This window comes from Hippopotamus amphibius, chromosome 5 (assembly GCF_030028045.1).
Source record: "Hippopotamus amphibius kiboko isolate mHipAmp2 chromosome 5, mHipAmp2.hap2, whole genome shotgun sequence".
Lineage (NCBI taxonomy): Eukaryota > Metazoa > Chordata > Mammalia > Artiodactyla > Hippopotamidae > Hippopotamus > Hippopotamus amphibius.
In genome coordinates this window covers 22,997,705-23,007,894 of record NC_080190.1, presented here as the reverse complement: position 1 = coordinate 23,007,894, position 10,190 = coordinate 22,997,705, and the positions used below count along the sequence as shown (strand labels likewise).

Here is a 10,190-nt window from a genome sequence, read left to right as displayed (position 1 = left end):
TGCATCAAAAATTCTGGATTCTACCATCCTAAACATATACGTCTCAAACATAATTTGCTGTATAGCATTTCCTGGCAAACATTAAAAGTAATTTATTCTACTGTCTATGCATGCCAGGAGAGGAATACCATTAGTGTTTTCCAATGATTTTTTATGTCTGAATCCTGAGGCAGAGAACTCGGGAGGAAGAGATATTCATTCAGACTAAGTTTTGACAAGCATTTTATTTGAGAACTGGATAATTTTTGATCTTATAAGACCTGGCCAGCTTCAAAATTAAGGAAGGAAGCAAAAAAAACAAAAAAACAAAAGAAACCCGACTAGGCTGTCATGAGTACCAGTATGATCGGGGCAGTGTGCTCAGTTCTTCAAATGTATTATATCATGTGATCCTCAGGACAGTCTTGGGAGTAGGTATCACTATCTTAATTTTATGGATGTGAAAATTGAGGCAAAGATGGGTTAAATGACATAAGTACCTGATCTATGACAAAATCTAGATTTGAGCCCTTGATTTTCTGACACATAAAGCCATGCTCTTTTCTTAATCCCAGATGTCTAAGATTTTCTGACTTTATGCACACAAATAAATCAATGACACATTAATAGGGAAAGGAGAAAAATTATATCCAGGAGGTGACATGCTTTGCCCAAAGTCACAAAGCAAGTAGGAAACTGAGACCTCAAGATGACCTAAATACAATTCTGGTTCTCTTTTGGCTATTCCACAATTCTTCTATTAACCAGTCAGTTACAGAATACAGAGACAAGCAGTTCTGAGTGGCACTCTCTGAATTCCATTACTTTACCCTGGGAGAGAATATCAGGGCTCTAAGAGTCATGCAGCCAGAGCCTAGAGTTTAGAGGATGTGTGGGAACCAAAAATAAAATACCACATTGGCATTGGACACTGTGTGGACAGATTGTTAGTCTCCCTTTTCCCTTATTCATGAAGCACATCAGTGAAGACTGGAATATATCATAAATACCAGTCTAGGTTCTGATAACATTGGGAAGAAGCAAACACCCTGGTGAGGTTGCTGACTGTTGTGGCAAACGTCTTACATACATTGAGCTGGCCTGTAAGGCTTTCTAGGCTAGAAAATATAACATATTCAGGTATCCCGTTAAGTATTGAGAAGAAACACTGCCCTTCCTATAGTACTTTCTATATTAATAGTTGGGTGACAGAGATGAGAAAGTTCAGTTGTCTTTTCTCTGGGGAAGGAATGGAACAGGGGATACTCCTCTTGAGCAGATATAGGGATCTGTGATGATTGAACTACAGAGGTGTCCATGAAGTCTCAGGTATTTACCATGCCCACAGGAGCAGGTTTTAGGGCATCCTAAGCAAAACTCCCTTTGACATGGACACAGATGGTGGCATCAGGGCCATGTGCCATCAGAGCAGAGCAAGGTCAACTGTCTGTCATATGGCTTCAATCTTTGCTAAAGAAAGATACCCCATAGCTGAATAGCAACGTGACACAATCAGAATTTCTTTGTGGGTAGTATAAAAAACATGCATGCTCAAATATTTGACCTCCTTAAACATAAGGGGATGTCTCAATTCATAATGAGAAAATACATACTAAAGAATTTTAAGACAATAGGAACCACGACTACAACAAAGCAGCTGTTACTACAAAGCAGTTCACTACTATTAATGAGAGGTAAATATGGGTGGACATTTAAACTCTTCACAGAATCTTAGGAAATTCATTGTTAGAACGACTTTTACAACACATAACACAGTAAGGAAGAGAGAGGTGTGTTTCCTAAAGTTGTTTGAGATACAGCACTTTTAAAATCAGTACCCAGTGTGAATACTAAAAAGTTTATATTTAAGCCACAAGTACCATCTACATAATACTAAAGCAATATTTTAAACCATCCTTGAAATGTATATTTATGATCACTATGACTTAATTTCACAACAATAACTTACTGGGGTGTTTTATAGTACCATCATTGAAGGCTTCTTTACAATAACATTCATGATTTGCAATTGCTGAGGCATATCCCCCGGGACAAATACCAAATGTGTTTACAATTTCCAGTGCTCCTGTTTTGATTTTTAAAATATGATTTGATGTGATAAACTTTATAAGCAAGAAACCACAGTGCTTAGGAATGTGGGCTCCGGAAAGAGGCAGCCCATGTTGAAATCTTGGCTTTTCTATATCATAGCTGTTCAAACTTGCACTGCTCTCTTCTCCATTTCCTCATCTGTGAAATAGGGTGATAATAGCATCTGGGTCACAGAATTAATATAAAGATTAAAAGAAAATCTAAGTAAAGGTCATGGCCTTAAGCATGATTAGCACTTGATGAATTCTATTTTTATTAGCATCCCAAGCTATCAATGGTTGACACAATTTCACAATAATGTGCTTTCCCCAATAGCTTGTTAGTTTTGTTTAAAATAACTGACTGTTTGCTATACAGAAGGTCCTTGTTGGTTATCTATTTTATGTATAGTAGTTTGTATATGTTAAGCCCAACCTCCTAATTTAGAACTATACTCAATATTTTGTAATAAGCTATAAGGGAAAAGAATCAAAAAGAATACGTACATGTATATATATATTTATATATATATATATATATAATCTTTGCTGTATCACTTTGCTGTACATTTGAAACTGATACAACATTGTAAATCGACTATATTTCTTTTTTTTTTTTAAAGGCTTAAAATGTATTTTAATAAGTAGATGTTGCATTACTTCATTTCTGAGAAAAACTCCACAGGTATAAGGGACAAACCAAACATCATACACCAATAAAAAATGCACAGCATAACTACCTAAGATAGGCAAAACTAAGAGCTACTGTCTGACCTTCAGCATACAGCAACCCTGTTCTCAAAATTGTACTAGGCCTATCAAGAAAAACTGTGAACAGCAACATCATAGACACAAAAGGGCCATTTCTGGGTTGTCCTTACCCCAGAAAAAGATGGAGGCAAGTTTAACACAAGATTTTTTTTAAAGATATACTAAATGAAAATCTCTAAGAGAAAATGTCTTCCTTAGGACATGAAGGGGTAATATATGGGATACAACAGAACCGTATGCATGTTGTCTGTGACCTCTGAGGACATCTGCCTGAATTCCCACCTGGGAGTGAATGGAGCAACGGAGCCAAGGTCATTGGGGGATGTTTGGTTTTTGTGGTATATGTGGCAGTGTCTCTGGGGTGGAGGAAGTATGAGAACAAGAAAGGAAATAGAACAAGGTGGACAAAGTGGAATGATTAAGATTAACGGAGGCGCTAACTGGATCCATTCTGCCATGGCTCCCCGCCCCTCCCAGGCTCTCAACAATCACGAGACTTCAGGAATGCACCACACAGAATTGGTTAAAGGATATACCACACAGAACTGATTTGTTAAATATCACCCCTCCCTTACCCTCTGCCTCCAGCATACTCCCTAGAGTACTACAGGCAGGGAAGACCTAACTATTCGGAGGAATCCCTAACACTTTTCCAGGGTAGAATTCAGCTAGTCCAAAATGGGTCCTTCTTTTAAGGGTTTTGGGAAACTAGACATTGCAATTTTATTAGTATCGGCGACGTTTGTTTGGAGCAAATTCAGCTCCAGGAGCTGCACGGTTGAATGCAGGAGGGGTTCCACCAATTGCCCCAATTCCTTCCATTGTAGCAGCTTGGCCAAAGCGTTCAGTTGTTGGTGGGGTCAATCCCAAGGTTCCATCTGGCATCATAGTGGCAGGTCCTGGAGGAGCTGGGGTACCAGCTGGCACAGGAGCAGGGGGCATAGCGCCTCTGTTGTTTATGCCCATAGCACCTCCCATAGCCATCTGACCCATCCGTATCTCCTGCTCTCTCGCATCAGGGAATGTTCCCTTGAATCCTTCCTACTGTCGTCGCATCATTTCTTCTTGTTGCCGCTGCATCTCTTCCTTATGGCGTCTGCGCTCCTCCTCCTGCCTGAGCTCCAGCTGCTTTTGTTTTTGCACTTCTTGGTTGTGCAGCTCTTCCATCCTCCTAAGTTCTTCTTGACGCCTCATCCAATCCTGCCTCATTAGCATGACCTGGTGCTCATGGCGAGCAGCCTCCATCTCCATCTCCATCTCCAGCTTCTCACGAGCTTCCTTGATGTTTCAGTCCACTTGGTCCTGCTGCTGCTTCTCCATCTAAATAAGTGCCTTCCAGCGCATGGCATACTCATACTCAAAGGACCCAGGCTGTGCAAATCTGGGTGGCTGCTCTCGCTCCTTGTGAAATTGCTGGTTCTTTATTATCAGCTTCTCTGGGAGTCCCTCTTCATCATCTAACTGGTCCATGGGCTCCACAGTCACAGGTCGAGGAAATGTGGTTAGCAGGAAGGAGCCTTCGCTGCATCTGTCCAGAGCTTTCCGAGCAGCTGGCTTCCCTGAGAATTCAACAATGCCTTTTCCTGAGGGCCTTCCTCGATCATCCACAATGACTACAGCCCTCTCCACCTGGCCGAACACAGAAAAGGCTTCCTCCAGCAGTTCATTGGACACATACTGAGGAAGGTTTCGGACTGTAAGGGATGCACTATGGCAGGCAAAGCGTACACGCAGCTGCTTTCCACGGAGCGGCATGTTGTCCAGTTCCACTTTGGCGATCTCTGCCAGGGTTCTTGTTTCCTAGCGGATAAAGCCAAAGCCCTTGTCCTTATGAATGAAGACTTCGCCTGCCTTCCCATATTTCTCAAATAGTTTCCTCATTTCCTCCTCAGTGGTGTCAGAAGGAAGATTGCCCACAAAGAGCCGGCTACACTGGGTGAAGGTCTTCTCTCCTGGTTTCCTAAAATTCTTCAGGTCAATAGTCAAGCCTTCATGCTGGCTGCTGGCTTGCTGCCCATTTGCAGGTATTGGTGGAGGTGGTGGCGGCTGCTGTTGCTGCTGGGGGTGCTGTTGATGGTGATGCTGATGATGCTTCCTTGGAGTATGGTTTTGTTTCTCCAAGTTAAAAGTTTTATTGCTCTGCATTTTTGCACCCCTCTACCGACTGTTTTCTCCTTAGAGTAACGGCGACGCTACCCGGCCTCTACTGTCCTGAGAAAAGCCGACTATATTTCAATAGAAAAAAATCAGAAAAAAACTGAGTCTGTGCCATAATGAGATATAATTTATAAGCCCTCAAAGATTAACTTCCTTTTTTATGAGAGATAACTATCAAAGAAATTCCTACCTTTAAAGTTTTATATCTTCAATATTAAAGAATAAAGAAAAGAAAGTAACCAGTGCTTTGGCTTCATCATGAAAAAGCCAAACTATTTCTTTGGGCTTTCTCCAAGGTTTGCTGTTATCCCTCACAGTTAAAAGGCCATGACCACAGCAACCTCAAGTTTATTTCTGTGACTCCTTGCAGTAATATTCTCCATTGAAGGTATCCAAAAGAATCTTTTTTTATTACAAATCCAAGACTATGCTTAATGGAAGCAAAAAGTTACCCAGAGAGGACAATTTTTGTAAAGTCCCAGAGTATATTAACAGCAAGATTGGGTTAGGAACCTTTGTCTGACACAGAAAATATAGATGTCCAGATACCATTCTTGGATTGAGGGAAAAGATCAGCAAATAGATCTGAAAGAAAGCTCTATTTTTTGCTCTATTTGCTAAGCAAAGGACAGCTTTGGTTGCAGAACTCAGTCATTTAGAACAAAGCAAGGAACCAACTTTATATAGTGTTTTGGGGACACTTGGGTTCAGGGATTGCCTGACTTTTAGAGGCATAGTGATGGAAGGCTGGTTTAGAGACTGGGTGACTTTCATAAGCAGGGTAGAAATTAGGGTGAAGAGGGTGAGACAGGGTCATGTGATCTAGGGCTGGAGCCTATCTTTCATTAAAATTGTATTTTGTCCAGTATGACTTTTTTTGCAGTAATTTTGATTTTTTAAATATATTGCTTCATAATGTAGGCACACCTCAGAGATAGTATGGGTTTGGTTCCAGATCACCACAGTAAAACAAATATCACAATAAAGTGACTCACAGATTTTCTGGCTTCCCGGTGTATATAAAAGTTATGTTTACACTATACTGTAGTTTATTCAATGTGCAATAACATTATGTCTAAAAAAATAATGTACATACCTTAATTAAAAGAGAGCTTACAGCTAAAAAATGCTAACCATCATCTGAGCCTTCAGGGAGTTGTAGTCTTTTTGCAGTAGTAATATCAAAGATCATTAATCACAGATCACCATAAAAAATATAGTAATAAGTTTGAAATAGTGTGAGAATTACCAAAATGTGACACTTAGACTCGAAGAGAGCAAATGCTATTGATACATATGGCACTGATATACTAACTTGATGGAAGGTTGCCATAAACCTTCAATTTGTATAAAACACAATGTTGGTAACATGCAGTAAAGCAAAGCACAGTAAAACAAGGCGTGCCTTTATCCTGATTACTGACTTATTTGGTACCTCCGTAAATTTTGTGTCTGAGTTGAGTGTCTCACTCACCTCACCCTAGTCCTGTCCTGTCTGAAGCAGGGATACTGAAGTAGGGCTGCCATTGACTGAGAGGAGTTGGTTAACATCCACTTCTGTGGTTACTTGGAATTGGGGTAAGTGAACAGCCAGTTTGTGTGGGATGTTGTTGTTGTTCTTTTTTAGAGGGTTGTAACATTGTATTCTGATTATATTGCAATTACTTTTTTTTAAGAACTTTTATTGAGATACAGTTAACATACAATAAACTTCATATATTTAGAGTGTACAATTTGGTATCCCAATCTCCCAATTCATTCTGTGATTACTTCTTTTTTTATAAATTTTATTTATTTATTTATTTTATTGGTTGTGTTGGGTCTTTTTTTTGCTGTGGGCGGGCTTTCTTTAGTTGTGGTGTGCGGGCTCCTCATTGCCATGGCTTCTCTTGTTGCGGAGCACAGGCTCTAGGCGCATGGGCTTCAGTAGTTGCAGCACATGGGCTCAGTAGTTGTGGTTCATGGGCTCTAAAGCGCAGGCTCAATAGTTGTGGCGCACGGGCTTAATTGCTCTGCAGCATGTGGGATCTTCCTGGAGCAGGGCTCGAACCAGTGTCCCCTGCATTGGCAGGCAGATTCTTAACCACTGTGCCACCTAGGAAGCCCCTGCGATTACTTTTTAAATCTGTATAATTATCTACTACCATGTTTTAGTATTTCAAGTCAGGTATTGAAATGTTGAGAAGGATAAAAGGTGGAGACCATGCTTGTCATGTCGCTTTCATTCTGCTCAGTGTCTATTCTAAACCTTCTCTACTTTCTCTAGATCATAGGCTTCCACCCTCACCTACCCCTTCTTGAATTTAAAACATGCTGTCTCCTCTGTCTCTGTTTGCAGTCTGTCTCTGTCTACAATGTCAAAGGCATGGAAGGCTACACTTCTGTCTGAAACTAATTATTCCACTAAGGCATTGAATCTCATGCTGTTCCATCTTCTCTTTTTATTTTTATTTTTTTTCTTTCAACTAAGGTTTGGACTCAAATATAGTTCCACAAATCTATCTAATATTATATAAGTAGTATTAATTGAAAACCTCATGAATCTAGCTTTAAAACTCATTTTTTTCCTTTCTTTTCAACACTCATTTTCACAATTTCTATGTCTCACCTCCACGTCCCCCCATGGTTCATTATAATCATTTCACCATCACTACCCACACGACCAACTTAGCTTCTCTTCACTTGCAAGCATCACTGATAACCATTAGTACCCAGATTCAATGGAAAAGGTAAAATCTATATATTACTTGAAGTTTGTAAATTTAACACCGAATATCACTGACCATTTTATCTTTGAAACTCTTTTTCTTTGACTTTGGTCACCATCTGTATCTTCCATTTTTCTAATTGTTCCTCTTTGTTTTGCTTCCTCATTTTGTATTCTTTGCCTGCCCTTTTTATTTTTTCTTTAAATTTTCATCCCCAGCTCTCTTTCTCTAATTAAATAATACCTCTGGACAATCTTTAATATGACAATGGCTTAAAATATGTTTACACTAATGACTCACAAGTTTACCTCATCAGCCAAGACACCTCCCTGGTGAATCACACTCATATTTGCACGTTTCACAGGAAATATAAGAGGAAGAGAAATTAACTCATTTTTAAATGTGATGAGTTAATGGGTCATCTAGTTTGAATTATCTCCGTTAAGATGATCACAAATTAATCGAAAATAACCCTTAACTTTTATTTTAATTTTTCAAAGTTAAGTATGGCTTTGATACTACTGATAGTCACTGCCTACGTTCTCTGTTTCTTTGCTCTAATTACTTCTCGCTCGGCCTATTTAAATAGCCTCTGAAGTAGGTATCTGACTCCAGCTTCTCTACTCTTCTGATTGATCCTCCAGAGATCCAACAAGGAGTCTCCAAAATGTAAATTTAACCAATTACTTGATTAATATACTTATTGGTGATTTTCATTTCCTATAGGACAAAGTCCTACATGTAAAGAAAAAGACATTTCATGATCTATCCCTTCTCTCATATTTGAAATATATTGAATACGATATATTGAGTAAGATGTATAAATCTTAGATATAAAAGTCAATAAATTATTACATTTATATACCTTGTGTAAATACCTACAAGATGTGGCCTACTTCTAGTATCCAATAAAGTCCTCTTGGGCCCCTTTCCAAAGGCCCCAAGAAGTAGCTTCTATTCTGACTTCAATCACCTTAAATTTCTTCTTCTTGAAGATCATCTATTGAACTGTAGGGTATGTACCCTATGTCTGTTCTCTTTTATCAAATGTAATATTTGTGACATTCATTTACATTATTATGTATGTATAACTAGTTCATTTTGACAATGAAGAAAATATCTTACTATGATCTTTATTGAGGTAACTTTTTCTTTTCATCCGTATTCACATTAATCACAGCATTATTTCTTTTTTTCACCAGCATCTTTAATTTATTCTTTTTCATTTTTAAGATCAAGATTGAAAGTTTTTGATGATTCCCTGACATGAGCAATGAATTCCAGCCAAATGCAAATATATCTTGCTCACACTTAGTAAAAATACATATTACCATCTCTACCTGTCGAAACTAGTCAAAAATATTAGTTATTTCTGCACTTATAGACTCTCTCCTCAAATCACAGTGAAATGTGATGGTCTCTGACCTGGTGGGTGAATGGAATTGTTTAAGAAAAGTAGGGGTTAGAGAGTCCTGCAGAGTGATGAGACAGAATAGATTAAGTTCTTGGGTAATAAGGTGAAGGGTTAATTACCTCAACCAAAAGGCATACAGTTCAAAGGAATTTACATTATTATTTCTCTGTGAATGAAAAATAAAATACTTGCAAATAAGCCTCTTTTTTTCTGAGCCATTTTAAAAAATACTGTATATATTTATGTGTGTTGTTTTGGAACATCATGTATAGAGGAGGAAGTGTAAGAAAAAAAGTGTAATTAACATATACATTTGTCATCTGAATATTTTTAGACAATGAAGACCCCAAAATGTTTGAGAAGGGCAGATGTGTAGAAGGGCTTTGGAATCCAAGCTGGATTTGAGTTTGGGCTTACTCTCACTCTGAGCAAACCATTCCACTTTCTGAACATTAGTTCTATTCATTGTCAATAAAGTTGATAATAATACCCACCACACAGGGTCACCTTGAGGTTTAAATGAGGGGCTACCTATCAAGATGCTCCACCAAGGAAGAGTTCCATTTAATTACACTATGGATTAATTGAACCACAGTGGGATTTTTATTAAAGATTCAGAGTATATATTGTACATACTTTGGGTGGGCGAAATTTTCTGGAATGTTCTTCTTCAAGGCTGGTATGTACCATAATCATAATCAAAGTTATAGTAGTAGTAGTGGTGGTAGTAGTAGTAGTAGTAGTAGTTAGCACTAGTAAATGAATAGGAGAAAAATCATCTTAAACTTTTAGGGCAAAAGAGATACTAATTTAAGGTCATTTACAGTCTTTGTTTGACAAAATACATGAACACATCAGGAAGTGATATATAATTAGACAGGTTTATTAGAAGATGTTAGCAGGACTTAACTGCCTGTTTCTTTGATCATACAATCAGAAGGAGACCTAGAATTAGGATACATGTTCCTAAACACTGAATTCGGGTATTCATTCATAATGAATAAGATAAGATCATAAGATCAGGCCACTTCTTCATAGTTAATGATATCCCTTAGCATCCCCATCCTTCTT

At 38.4% G+C, this 10,190-nt stretch overlaps 2 protein-coding genes across 2 annotated transcripts; both read right to left on the bottom strand.

The window, feature by feature from the left end:
• Positions 1-2,992: 2,992 nt before the first annotated feature.
• Positions 2,993-4,710, bottom strand: LOC130852990 (non-POU domain-containing octamer-binding protein-like). The gene has a single exon (XM_057734032.1). It carries the CDS (start codon positions 4,593-4,595, stop codon positions 4,161-4,163), a length of 435 nt encoding a protein of 144 aa, XP_057590015.1. The 5' UTR covers positions 4,596-4,710; the 3' UTR covers positions 2,993-4,160.
• LOC130852989 (non-POU domain-containing octamer-binding protein-like) lies at positions 4,641-5,046 on the bottom strand. Its single transcript, XM_057734031.1, has one exon. The coding sequence runs from the start codon at positions 4,983-4,985 to the stop codon at positions 4,641-4,643; it is 345 nt and encodes a 114-aa protein (XP_057590014.1). The 5' UTR covers positions 4,986-5,046.
• Between the last annotated feature and the right edge of the window lie 5,144 nt (positions 5,047-10,190).

Coding starts and splice junctions, on each gene's coding strand:
- LOC130852990 (XM_057734032.1), bottom strand. CDS start 4,595: ATGCCGCTCCGTGGAAAGCAGCTGCGTGTACGCTTTGCCTGCCATAGT.
- LOC130852989 (XM_057734031.1), bottom strand. CDS start 4,985: ATGCAGAGCAATAAAACTTTTAACTTGGAGAAACAAAACCATACTCCA.